Raw genomic sequence first — 14217 nt, forward strand, 5'->3', positions numbered from 1 at the left:
CGTCTTGCCTCTTGCGCAAATTCCGCCCCACACCATGACCGACTGCGGATTTTGGCGGTGTTTGACGATGGCTGAGGTACCGGGAGCCTCTGCAGACCAGGTCCTGTTGGTTTGGTGGTTGTGCGCCTGCTCCACGGTGAACAGCTTCTCGTCTGGAAAAAGAATGCGCTCCCATTGCTGACCTGCGGCCCGGCACTTCAGAGGGCGGCATCTTTTGAGTCGCAGGCGCTTGATTTCGTCCGTGTGAAGCTGAACTTTTTGGAGCTTGTACGCCTTGAGGTTGAGGTTCTTTTTCGCCATTTGCCGCACCGATTCGCGATTGATCCCGATCTCACGGGCGACGTTTCTCATGGAGACCCTCGGATTTCGCTGAACTCGCTTTTTGATGATCTTGCGGTTCTGGGACGTGTTGATGGTAGGCTTTCTTTCTCTTCTGGGACGGTCGCCTTCATGGCCGAGCTCCTTGAATCGCCGAACTGCATCTCAGACTGTCATTTTTGGAACACCAAGCAAACTAACAATTTCACATTGACGCTTTCCCTGGCGCCGCAGTTAAAAAATTGCACTGCGTTTGGTTGACAGTCTGAAACACAAAGACTGTAATCGCTATGAAGCCGAAACAACAAGTACAGTTACAAAAGACTATGGATAATCCAATAACACAACAATTATTTGGCTACGATACACTACATTCTTGGCAGGATACGCCAAACTTTGTACGGGTTATTTCTTGTCACTCTGTATATATATATATACGAGAAAGAGAGTACCATAATGATTCGAAATTAAAAATAACAATAAAAATTATAATGTTACTTAACGTAAGTAAATCATTATTCCGTCTGGTGGATAGTCTTATACTATTCTAACTATTTGAATCCATATATTTTGTGTCTTTGTTGTCGTTATAACGTACCTTAGAGAATTAAAGATGCAAAGTTACTGCTATGGGGCAGTATTTTCTTCTGCAAAATCTAATTCTAAAAATAAAATACTTCTCTCTGGCGAAGGAACTTTTTGGCTCTTAATTGGAAAAACATAGATAGAATTGTGGTAAGGGGCATGTTGGTAAACTATATGGTCCGTAGTAATATACAGGTTACGTCAATTTTTGGGGATGGGGAAATAGAATTTAAAATAACTAAAATAATATATTAAAAATTTATTGGATACAATTAATATCTGTAGAAATGGACATTTATGAACCAACATGACATTATGTGGACAACATATATGCTTGGGAATGAACTGGAGTTTGAAAAGCAACGATTAAGCACCAAAATTCATGGAAATGTGTGCACATGTAAGGTTAGTTTTCTCCAAAATCTTCACATTCTTTTAAACATTCGAGTTCTTGTAACGCATCAAATATAATATATTATTTTTTTCTCTTATCGATGAACCATGAAAAGCGATATCACTGTCAATGAACACAAACAACCAAATTTCCATATCACGATATCGAAAAATTGAAATTTCATAATAAATGGCCTGAATTTTCTGAATATGATATTGTTTTGTTTGTTAATTTGCAAATAAGTTTTTGTAAAATAGATTTTTCAAAGTTGTTTTTTTTTTTTCAAAATGATGCAATTTATTAGATTTTCTTTTCGGTTTGCAAGCTAGCAAAAAGTTCTGGTAAACAAATTAAATATAACGTAGATCCTGATAGATGGACCTAAGGGAAATCGGTAGGGATGGGAAAGAGTATATAGAACTTGCTCAAGATAAGGAAAGATGGAAGGCCTGTGTTGCTTCAGCCATGAACCTTCGGCTACGGAGTTAGTTAGTTAGTTAGATCCTAATAGAAGGATCAACAATACCAACATATGAAAGAAATGTTCTGTAGACTAGTAATTTGCTTCTCAGTTGCATACTGATGTATTGTCACACACGTCACAAAAATTTACACTTTTTTGATTTGGACAAAAAACTGGGGGAGTAGAAGCAACATTTTTCTGAGGATGAAGTAGACACCTAGAGGCTCCCTTTTAACACCTCAAATAATTCCTTCCCGTTCGTTGAAATAGTAGAAGCAACAGCGTCACACACGTTACAGTGACCTATGTGACACATAATGTGACCTGTGTGACTTGAGAAACTATCAGGCGCATTAGTACAATGCAATCCAGAGTGAAATACAATCTGCAGTGATGATCCTTCCTCAGAATTTAAAAAAAAATAATGGTAATATTACTAATAAGTTTAGGAGTCGATTTGTCTCCAAATATTCTGATACATCCAATGGAAAGAGTGTAATGGACGGAATTTTTGAAGGAGCAAATATCTGCTGAGTCAGGCAGCGATGATCAAAAATTTATAGGTTATCGTTCAGTCTTCTGTAGACTTTGCATGTGTAGTTAGTAACTTCATGAAAAATGAGTTGCCATGCATGTTTCTCAATCGAAGATAGACCACAGCATGTTCATTGTCCAATCGTGGAAAAGTTTAACCGGGAATACTAACAAAATCCATGTTGTTTCAAGCTAACCAGATGGAATTGTAGACCTCTTTTATTCAACTCTTAAGAATCATCAGAACAAGGATAGCCCACAAAATTTTCTACCCAAAAATATTCATGTTGTGACTGGTCGTTAGTGTCTTATCTAGACAATGTTTACCCGCGTGAAGTGACAGATGTGAATAATCATGTGCATGAGATATTGGTATCCATCATCATTCCATCTGTAAACTATTGGATGTGGCCAGCTACTGAGGACAAAATTGCGTACATAGTCAATAATAAAAAAATGTATCGACCTACTATAGCAAGTTCTCGTGGCCAGTTTAAATTCAATGAAATTTAAGTAAACCAGCATTCCGAAAGAGTTGTCTATAATTATTTGTTTAGGTATTATGCCACACTTAAAAAATAAATTATTAGACGTATGGTAGTACCTCATTTATTTAGTGATTGATAGTAGTATATGTTTCCTGTTTCACCGCACAAATCCGTTTGATACCATAGCCTATTTTATCCAAAATTAAGCTACATTTTCATATCTTCTGGTGGATTTAGCTAATCTGTAGGTGTAAGAATATGCCCAACCATGCTAGTACCCTCGTACTAAGGTGATTAACAAGAGCTTAAACTTTTAATATTTAGCTTGGGAATTCTAGTTTTAGAGTAATGTGACACTCTGTTGATTAGTGGTGTGTGTATTTAACTTATGCTGCAAACAACTCAACCTTCATTTGGCTAGTTTTATTTGAGAATGGTGCCTGAATTTAAGTTAGTACCGGACCTAGGTTAACTAATTTATATATGAAATTTATTGTTTTTCTATCCTCATAGTCACGACTCAACATAGAGAGTAATGTATACAATTTTTGAAACATAAATGTTGTTGGAACTAAATAATTAAATACTTGTATTAAAAAAATACATTACTTTTAACACATCCTGTTATTTTATTGTTCTTTGCCAGGAGTCGACTTAGGGGGAAATGTATATGACTTTGGGAACATCCTGTTGTTAGAACTGAGATATTGATTATCTATAAGCTTGAATGTGGAAGTTTCCTGAAGATATTTCTTGGAAAATTCAAGGTTGATGTTAATAGTCTGAGCTAATGGCCTGAGATATTAATCAGCTACACATGTCTACTTTTTCCCAATATTTATCTACTAATAACTCACGTATTCATGTAATAGGGTAATGTTATAATTTCGTTTTCTTTATATGTGCATAAACCTTTGAGTGCAAGGTTGGATATTGACATTTCCATTTTTCAGGCTAAAAGCTTTACCTTATATAAATAAGGTCCAACGAGAATTTGCTAATTTTTGCCTGATTGCTGTCTCTTCCAACTGAGGGACTCTGACTTAGAATATGTTCAACACCAAGAGTGTTTTACACATAACCAATAGATTTTTACAGTTAATCTGAACTTGTATTATTATTTTGTCTTCTCTAAGACAGACTGGAACTTAGAAAATCTTACAACAGAACACTATAAGTGTATATTACTAGAAATATTGTATACCTGGTTTCAGAGAAAACAAAAGTTTGAAAAAACCTTTCTGCAAAGATAAATCTGTTGAATACCAGGTTTCTTAATATTTAACTATGAGTATTAATCTGTCAACATATATTCCTATCGAAATACTGTGTGAAATATTTAAGCATTTATTTGAGGCTAGTACTGCCTACAATTCAAAGCAGTATGTGTATATTCATGACAACTTACACAGTATAAGAAAGTTAACAAAAGTAAATGTATAAGAAGAATAACTTGGATTATATTTTTTGCCATTCCACAGTAAGAGTTTTGACTGCTGTACTTCTTAAGAATGAAATTATGTATGATGGAGAAAAAAATCGTTAACACAAATACGTCTAAAATTCCATCTAGACTATTAGAAAAGTTTCTAATTTGTATTTCTACCTCAGTATTTTGAGTGGTCTAGGAATTCAATTCTACTATTCAATTAAATATAGTTTGTTCAGATTGCTTGAAGAGCTGGTATACAGAGTCTCAGTCTCTGTATATTACCAAGATTGGTCTGTATGATCTCTGTCTATATAAATACTAATACCCAGCAAAATCTATATAATAACATTATCCAAAATATTTTACTGTTGTTGACTCACTTAAGCATAGACTAGTTTCTCTTCGTTTTGTTAAAAATGTTTGTGCTAAATATATTATCTGCAAGTGAGATTGAAATATTTACACACTCTTGAGTTGTAGTATATCCAGAATATATAAAAATCAAATAAGGTAAAAGGAAACACTTACCGGACAGTAGGAAAATTCAAAATTTTCGCTAATTTATAGCATCATCGGTGTGAGAAGAAACAGAAGACGGAACCGGAAGTTGGGGTCCTGCAGAGTTGCCAGGTCCCCATTGAAGAAGAAGCGGTGCGTAGAACGAAAAAGACACTGTTTCGTCACCAGGCTCGTTGTAAACTGTGAGTGTGTGGGATGAGTTGGGAGGGAGGGCGGGAGGGTGGTGAGGGTTGGGCATTACTGGGTGGCCTTGTTCAGGCCAGGTGGAGTGGTTGCACTCATGGCCGATATATAGGCCCTCTCCCATCTTTTGCGAACAGAGGTGTTGGCTGGTTGGGGTAGGAGGTGGATGATCGCTACCCGGAAGCAGTCGTTGAAACTGATGTTGTGGTGGTTGGTGTGGACGGCGACAGTGAAGTCCAGGTTGTGGGTGGAGGAGCGGTGGTTATTGATGCGGAGGTTGAGGGCCGTTGATGTTTCCCCCAGGTAAAAATCACCACAGATGTCGCAGGTGAGGATGTAGATAAGGTTTGAGGCATGGCAGGTCCCTTTGGGATGGAGGGTAAATTTGCCAGTGGCCGTGTGCACCTGGAGGGTGTGAGAAGTGATGAGGATGGGGCAGGTCTTGCACCTGGGTCGGTTGCATTTATGGGCAGGGGGGTGTTGGATGTGTGGTGAAGGAGTGTTGTGGACCAGGATGTTTTGGAGGTTAGGGGGGCGTTTGAAAACCACCCTGGGTTTGTCGGGAAATATGTTTTTGGTTTCGGGATCACTGTGGAGGATTGGGAGAAGAGAGTGCAGTGTGTGCCTGATTTTGTTGAGGTGGGGATGATATTGGGTGATGAGTGCAGGTGGGTTGGTGGCAGCAGGTTTCTTGGTGGTAGTGGTATGTGAGGCAGCTCGTGATATTTGCTTGGTGACCAGGATGGAGGGATATCCACGGTTAACCAGGGCCTGGTGTAGGCGGAGGTTATAATTCTGGCGGGAGGTGGGTGAAGTGTTCAGGCGCTGTCCCCTGAGGGCCAGAGAGAATGGAATTGCTTTTTTGGTGTGGAACGGGTGGGAGCTGGAGAAGTGTAGGTATTGCATGTGGTTGGTGGGTTTTATGTGGATGGAGATAGTCAGGTGTCCTCCCTCGATGTGCACGTCCACATCCAGGAAGGTGATCTGGTTGGGGGAGTGTGTCCAGGTGAATTTTAGGGAACGGAAGTGGTTAAGTTGGTCCAGGAAGGCTGACAAGGATGGTTCTCCATGTGTCCAGAGCATGAAGATGTCGTCGATGAAGCGGAGCCAGAGGAGGGGTTGGAGGGGTTGGGTAGCCAAAAACTCTTGCTCAAGTTGGCCCATGAAGAGGTTTGCATAGGATGGGGCCATTCTGGTACCCATGGCTGTACCTCGGATCTGTAGGAAATTTTGGTTTTCAAAGGTGAAGTTGTTACAAGTGAGGACAAGGTGGGCTAGGTGGGTCAGGAAGTTGGTGCTGGGGTTGTGAGGTTTGGTTCTGCTATTGAGATAGAATTCTATGGAGCGGAGGCCATGGGAGTGAGGTATGTTGGTGTAGAGGGAAGTGACATCAATGGTGGCAAGGATGGTATTTGGGGGCAATGGTGGGAGGGTGCTGATTTTCTGGAGGAAGTGGTTGGTGTCACGGAGGTAGGAGGGCAGAGCTTTCACAAGAGGCTGGAGATGGGAGTCAACAAAGGCTGAGATTCGTTCTGTAGGTGAGTTATAGCTGGACACAATGGGTCTGCCAGGGTTGCCAGGTTTGTGGATTTTGGGCAATAGATAGAAGGTAGGGGTGCGGGGATTGTCGGGTATTAACATGGCAGTGGTACGAGCTGTTAGGCCTTCAGGTGGGCCGCGGGTGTGGATGAAGTCCCGGACTTTGGTGAGGTGTTCGGCGGATAGGTCAACTGTGGAGGGTTTGTAGGTGGAGGGGTCAGCCAGCTGGCGGTTGGCTTCCGCCAGGTAGTCTTGAGAGTTCAAGACCACCGTGGTGGACCCCTTGTCAACTGGGAGGATTTTGATGTTGTGGTTGTTGCGGAGGTCTCTGAGAGCTTTCTGTTGGGGGGGATTGAGGTTAGGTTGGTTGTGAAAGTTATTTAAGAATGAGCTGTCAGAGGTGGTGGAAATGACGGCAGTGATGTATCTTTCCAAGGGGTGGTTGGTGGGCAGGGGGGTGGATGTTGGGAGGAGGGGGGGCTAAATTGAAGGAGGCTCGGGTGGGTTTCACTGGTAGTAGTTTGGAGTGAGGGATTTTTGGCCCAGAAATGTTGCCATCGGAGGCTGCGAGCAAATGTGTGTATGTCAAAAAGTAGGCGGAATTGGTTGGGGGGAGTTGTGGGGGAGAAGGTGAGGCCTTTGGATAAAACAGCTATTGTTGGATCGAGAAATAAAAGACTCGCTGCTAATATCCTTTTGACTATATTCTCAAGAACATGTACAGAACACAGTAAAAAACATGGCAATCTTCATAATTTTTCTGCGCGGGATGACAGTAATATATAGCACAGCATAGAACAAGCAAAATACTGCACAGGCTATTGCCCGGAAAACAGAGTAAACAATATTGCCAGGTGCCAACTCACATAATATCTAACATCCTCCCACCTGAGTTGGCATATCAAACAATAATAGTTTCTTAGGTAATTTTATCTCTCTCCCACTACGTGTGGTACAAGGTTTGGTTTCAGTGGGAGGGAGAACGTCTTTCTGATTTTTCTTTTTGGTTTGTGGTTTAGGTAATGAACTCTTCATTGCTTCACCCTCCACTGCAGTCACCTCCAATGGATACAGTCTCTGTACAGGACGAAGTAGTTCACCATGGCAAGTTTTCAGACGTACCAATCTTGTCACTTGATCCTTACCTGGAAGAATCTCAGTTACACAACCCAATGGCCAATTATTTCTTTTCATATTGTCAAAACCAATCAACACAATATCTCCTACCCTAACAGACCCACATGCTCTGTTTATGGCCTTTTGCGTTAACTGTCCAAGATACTCATTCCTGAAACGATGCCTGATATCTTGTCTCAACTTCTGACAGTAACGGAGACGATTGTTGAGCATTGAAGAATCCACATGGTCACAATCAGGTACACCCGTCTCCCTGATTTCTTGTAAGAACATAGCAGGTGTTAGAGGAACTAATTCTGTCTCACTTTCATACATGTAGGTAAGTGGGCGTGAATTAATTATGGCTTCACAGTCACAGAGGATTGTTGTCATTTCTTCGTAGTACAAAACTGATTTTCCGAGTGTTCTTTTCAACAGACCCTTCAGGACACGAACCAATCTCTCCCAAAAACCACCCCACCAGGCTGCACTGGGTGGAATGAACTTCCACTGGATTCGCTGAGCTGTGGAATATTCTTCAACTTTCTTCCAATCGAGTGTCATAAATGCATTCTCAGTTCCTCTGAAATTGGTACCATTATCACTGTAGATTACAGAGGGTCTGCCTCTCCTTGACACGAATCGTCTAAAAGCCTGGATAAAAATCCCAGTTGATAGAGAAGTAACTAACTCTAAGTGAATGGCTCTATATACTGCACATGTAGAAAGGCATATCCATGACTTTTTGCCATCTTTAAGATAAACAGGTCCTGCAAAGTCCACACCTGTTACTTCAAATACATTAGCATCTCTAACTCGATCAGCTGGCAATGGTGCTGGAAGAGCTTGGATTGGTTTGGCTGTGTGTCTCCTGCAAGTAACACATTTCGAGAGCACTGAACGTACAGTTCTTCTACCACGAAGGATCCAGAAGTTCTCTCTTAAAATACTTAGTAATATGTTTACACCTGCATGACATGCTTTCTTGTGCCAATACATTATCAGCAATTTAACTACTGGATGTTGTGCTGGAAGAACTATGGGAAGCCTGAAATTTTCAGTATCTTCTCTGGCAATAATTTTGGTTTTCAAACGAATAATCTTGTCCTTGCCCTCATATGTGCACAAAGAGGAAAGGGATTTGTCATCCTTTGCTCGGGATGCTTCTTGTTGTATTAGTCTTAATACTGCATTTTCTGCTTCCTGAAGTTCGCGAACACCAAGATTTCCAGATTTATGATTCTTCGAATTTCTACTATTATACAAAAATCTTTTGATCCATCCAATGAGTCTAATCACTTGGTTATAGTTAGAAAAATATCTGTAATACCATCTAGACTCAGCATCTTGAGCTTTCATACTAAGCATCGTTGATGAAGGTAGCACATTCCTTCTTTCTCTGTCAACTTCCTCCTTGTTGATAAGAAACTCCATCGGTGGCCACTTACACGGATCTCCTTTCAACCAATGAGGTCCCTCCCACCATAAGGATCTCAACAACTGCCTTGCATCACAACCTCTTGAAGGAAAATCAGCTGGATTCATTCCACTGGGTACATATTTCCATGCACTGGGATCAGAGAGTTTTCTAATTTCTTTAACTCTGTTCCCAACAAATACTCCCCAAACTCCTTCTCGTCGAATCCAAGTCAGCACCGTAGAAGAATCAGTCCAAAAGATAATGGAGTTATCTTTTAAATTCAAATGTTCTCGAATCCTGGTTGCTAGTCTTGCTCCCACCATTGCGGCAAGCAATTCTAGCCGAGGAATTGTACTATTCTTTGGAGCCACTCGTGCCTTTGCCTCAATCAATTGTACGCTAACACCTCTCCTTGTGTCAACCCTCATGAAAACTGCTGATGCATATGCCACTTTGCTAGCATCACAGAACACGTGAATGCTCATAGAGTTAAGTTCATTGGATTCATAATCCCAGCTCATGAAACTTCTGGGTATCCTTACCTCTTTTAGCATCGGTAATTCTCGTACCCAGTTTAAAAACTGTGTTCTTATTTCTTCACTAACTTGCTCATCCCATCCGAGCCCCTCTGCCCAAGTCTGCTGAAGTAACAATTTTGGTAGCAGAGTCACGGGACAAGTAAAACCTATAGGATCAAATATACGGTGTGCTACAGATAATATCACACGTTTCGAAACTGTCTTGGGCTCAACATCTTCAATGTCCAAATTAACTGTAAATGTATCAGCTTGAGGATTCCAACTGAGTCCTAACACTGAAGTAGGGCTAATGTCCTCATCAACCATTTGAGGGACTGAATACTCCCACCCTCTAAGGTCAAAACCTGCTTCAGCCATAACTGCACGTGATTCTCTTATAAATTTATGGAGATTTTTGTGATTGTCTACACTGGTGGCACAATTGTCCACATAAAAGGAACCTCGTAATTTTAAAATAGTATCTTCTGTATAAGCTAAGTCTTCCTTCCCGAAATGACAACTCTGCAATGCTTGATCCAAATGATGTTCAATAACAGCACCCAACAGAAATGGACTGCTCGTAACACCAAACACTACACGAGTATGTCTGAATTCTTGAACCGTTCCAGTATTAATATCGTGCCACCAGAGAAATCTCAGGTAGTCTCTATCTTCAGGGTGTACAGCAATTTGTAAAAAAGCTCGTTTAATATCTGCTATAACTCCAATTTTTCCTTTCCGAAAATGTAGTAAAATATCAGCAATAAGACCAATCAAGTTGGGTCCAGGTTCTAAACATTGGTTCAAAGACGGGTGTCCTTTTACTTTAGCAGAAGCATCAAACACTGGTCTAATTTTTGTCGTGTTACTGCTCTCTTTCACTACATGTCGATGGGGTAAGTAATGGCCAAAATTCTCTGTTTCATCCTCTGGAACCACCTCAATGACTCCCTGGGACAACCATTCTTGTAGCACTTCATCGTAACTCTGCAACAGATGTTCTTGTTTCAACTTCTGTGTAGTTGACCAAAGTCGTTTTTCTGCTAGATCTTTATTGGTGGGGAGAGGCGAACAATCTTCCTTCCATGGTAACTGTACTTCATATCTTCCTTCAGCATTGAATGTCAGTGTCTGCAAAATTGTTCTTTGACAGCCTGTGTGTGTTCTTCCGCAGACTTCTTGGCAATGGGATCCTTGATTCCTATGGTATCCAGTTCCCACAGATCAGCTACGGCTTCACCAACATATAAATTCGATACCAACAAAGCTGTATCTGATTTTCTGTTTTCACCTGGAACTTTACCCATAAGTGTCCATCCCAGCTGAGTTTCCACAGCCACTAAACCACACTTTAATTTCACAACATGGCCAGTCAGTAATTTACCACAAACATCCGCACCAATAAGAATTTCAACTGGACCTTTCATCTTACCAGTATCTGTTAACCTTATTTGACTTTTGTTCAGCTCATTTAACCAAACACCTGGTGTTACATAAGGAATCTCACCACATATTGTATCTTGATCAAGAACATCAAATGTGCACGAATATTCTCTCTCAATGCTACATACCTTAACATTATAAACATTATGATTACAAGGACTAGACATGGTACCACCAAATAGCGAATGTATCAAACTTTGTTTGCCAATGGAGTTATAACCCATACCTGTTACAAGAGATTTGCATATATACGATTTTTGTGAACCTGTGTCAATAAGAACTCTCACATTCCTGCTCCTATTGTAGTTACCTTTCAAATCTACTACCAATGTCTGCATGAATACATGCGGATTTTCAAGTTGGTTTATCAGTGTATTGTTTACCTCAGCATTTGATTCTTTGCCTTCAGAATAATGGTCAGAATCATTATCTTTGTCTGAAATATTAGGACACATCAATACAACATGCTTTTTCTTGCAAACAATACATTTCAAATTGGCCTTGCACTTCTTCGAAAAATGACCAAATTTTAAACATGCAAAACAATACTTTTTATCTTTTAGAACCTTCTGTCTTTCAGAGAGAGACATTTTCTGGGCTTTAAAGCAATCATATGAACTGTGCTTACCACCACAGAACACACAACTTTTCTCCCTACCACCACTGACACTCAACAAATCTGTCGCACTGGGGATAATAGGCTGACGCGGTGGAGAACACCTTTTCTTCCGAACTTTCACTGCTGCACCATCCAATTCAAACCCAGCTGCTGCAAGGTTGATTCGTTCTTCTCCTTCCACTTCAGATCGCAGGAATGACATCAAGGACTGCATTCTTCCGGTCGGTGTTGTCTCATTATTTTCCTCACCAGCAGACAATGTTCTTCTCTGCCACACACGCATCAAATCCTCTGGGAGACTGGACTCCACCAATGGAAACAGCATTGCTGCATATTTGTCGCTGGTAACACCCATCGATTCTAATGCTCTAAGTTGGGACTCCAGTGTGTCATACAAAGTGCTCAAACAAATTTTTTCTTGACGGTTCAACACCTTTTGTAACACCAATTTTAGCAGTTCACGCACGTACACTTCCACGAGCATATCATCGCGACCAAAACGTGATTTCATGGACTGCACAACTTTCGGGTAATTTTCTTTTGTTGGTGGAAAACTGTTCACAAGCTGGCGCGCACGAGAACCTTCAATTGTCGCTTGTATCAAATACTGAAACTTGTCCTCTGCAGGAATTGTATCATCTTCATCGATCTTCTTGAATTGTCCCCAAAAATGTAACCACTCTTTCAAGTCCCCTCCAAACTTCTTCAGTTCGATTTTAGGTAACTTGAATCTTCGATTCTTTACTTCCGAAAACGACTCGCCTTGACAGCAGTTTCCTTCCGACAACTTCAAAAAGTTCGACACTTCAATACGTCGCTTGTTGAACAAACACTGATAATCATCCGACACTGACTGTTCTTTTCCTAACTCATTTTCACTAGCACCCGATTCCAACATCAAATCAAAAACAGTTATGTCAGCAGCATGCAGATCACTTGCCTTATTTTCAAGCAACTGGATATTTGCTTGAATAACATTCCTGTCTGGAGTTTGCATCGCTAACTCATTTGCAATCTTCTCCGAAACACGTATAAAAGCTGACCTAGCCACTGCACGGCTTTTCTTGAGACGATCAATGTCCGTTGACATTTTTCCGATATTTGCACTTACTTCTTCTCCGGTCCAACACAGAAAGAATGACAGGTCCTGTCACGGCCGCCAATAAATGTTGGATCGAGAAATAAAAGATTCGCTGCTAATATCCTTTTGACTATATTCTCAAGAACATGTACAGAACACAGTAAAAAACATGGCAATCTTCATAATTTTTCTGCGCGGGATGACAGTAATATATAGCACAGCATAGAACAAGCAAAATACTGCACAGGCTATTGCCCGGAAAACAGAGTAAACAATATTGCCAGGTGCCAACTCACATAATATCTAACAGCTATTTCATCAGTGCTCAGTTTATGGCTGGATAAATTGAGTACAGTCTGGTTGTTTTTGAGTGGGTTAGGGTCATTGGTGGTCATGGATCTGGTAGGATCGCACCTTGGGAAACAACCAGTCCACGGACAAACCCACCCCTACCAGATCCATGACCACCAATGACCCTAACCCACTCAAAAACAACCAGACTGTACTCAATTTATCCAGCCATAAACTGAGCACTGATGAAATAGCTGTTTTATCCAAAGGCCTCACCTTCTCCCCCACAACTCCCCTCAACCAATTCCGCCTACTTTTTGACATACACACATTTGCTCGCAGCCTCCGATGGCAACATTTCTGGGCCAAAAATCCCTCACTCCAAACTACTACCAGTGAAACCCACCCGAGCCTCCTTCAATTTAGCCCCCCCTCCTCCCAACATCCACCCCCCTGCCCACCAACCACCCCTTGGAAAGATACATCACTGCCGTCATTTCCACCACCTCTGACAGCTCATTCTTAAATAACTTTCACAACCAACCTAACCTCAATCCCCCCCAACAGAAAGCTCTCAGAGACCTCCGCAACAACCACAACATCAAAATCCTCCCAGCTGACAAGGGGTCCACCACGGTGGTCTTGAACTCTCAAGACTACCTGGCGGAAGCCAACCGCCAGCTGGCTGACCCCTCCACCTACAAACCCTCCACAGTTGACCTATCCGCCGAACACCTCACCAAAATCCGGGACTTCATCCACACCCGCGGCCCACCTGAAGGCCTAACAGCTCGTACCACTGCCATGTTAATACCCGACAATCCCCGCACCCCCACCTTCTATCTATTGCCCAAAATCCACAAACCTGGCAACCCTGGCAGACCCATTGTGTCCAGCTATAACTCACCTACAGAACGAATCTCAGCCTTTGTTGACTCCCATCTCCAGCCTCTTGTGAAAGCTCTGCCCTCCTACCTCCGTGACACCAACCACTTCCTCCAGAAAATCAGCACCCTCCCACCATTGCCCCCAAATACCATCCTTGCCACCATTGATGTCACTTCCCTCTACACCAACATACCTCACTCCCATGGCCTCCGCTCCATAGAATTCTATCTCAATAGCAGAACCAAACCTCACAACCCCAGCACCAACTTCCTGACCCACCTAGCCCACCTTGTCCTCACTTGTAACAACTTCACCTTTGAAAACCAAAATTTCCTACAGATCCGAGGTACAGCCATGGGTACCAGAATGGCCCCATCCTATGCAAA

At 41.6% G+C, this 14217-nt stretch overlaps 1 protein-coding gene across 1 annotated transcript; it reads right to left on the reverse strand.

The window, feature by feature from the left end:
* Positions 1 to 347: 347 nt before the first annotated feature.
* Positions 348 to 12661, reverse strand: LOC146004875 (uncharacterized). Its single transcript, XM_083143902.1, has 4 exons — positions 11581 to 12661; positions 11336 to 11388; positions 7683 to 10496; positions 348 to 488 (listed from the first exon to the last, which is right to left on the reverse strand). The coding sequence occupies exons 1-4, from the start codon at positions 12659 to 12661 to the stop codon at positions 348 to 350; spliced, it is 4089 nt and encodes a 1362-aa protein (XP_083000028.1).
* Between the last annotated feature and the right edge of the window lie 1556 nt (positions 12662 to 14217).

This window comes from Lepisma saccharinum, chromosome 22, assembly GCF_977018435.1.
Source record: "Lepisma saccharinum chromosome 22, izLepSacc3.1, whole genome shotgun sequence".
Lineage (NCBI taxonomy): Eukaryota > Metazoa > Arthropoda > Insecta > Zygentoma > Lepismatidae > Lepisma > Lepisma saccharinum.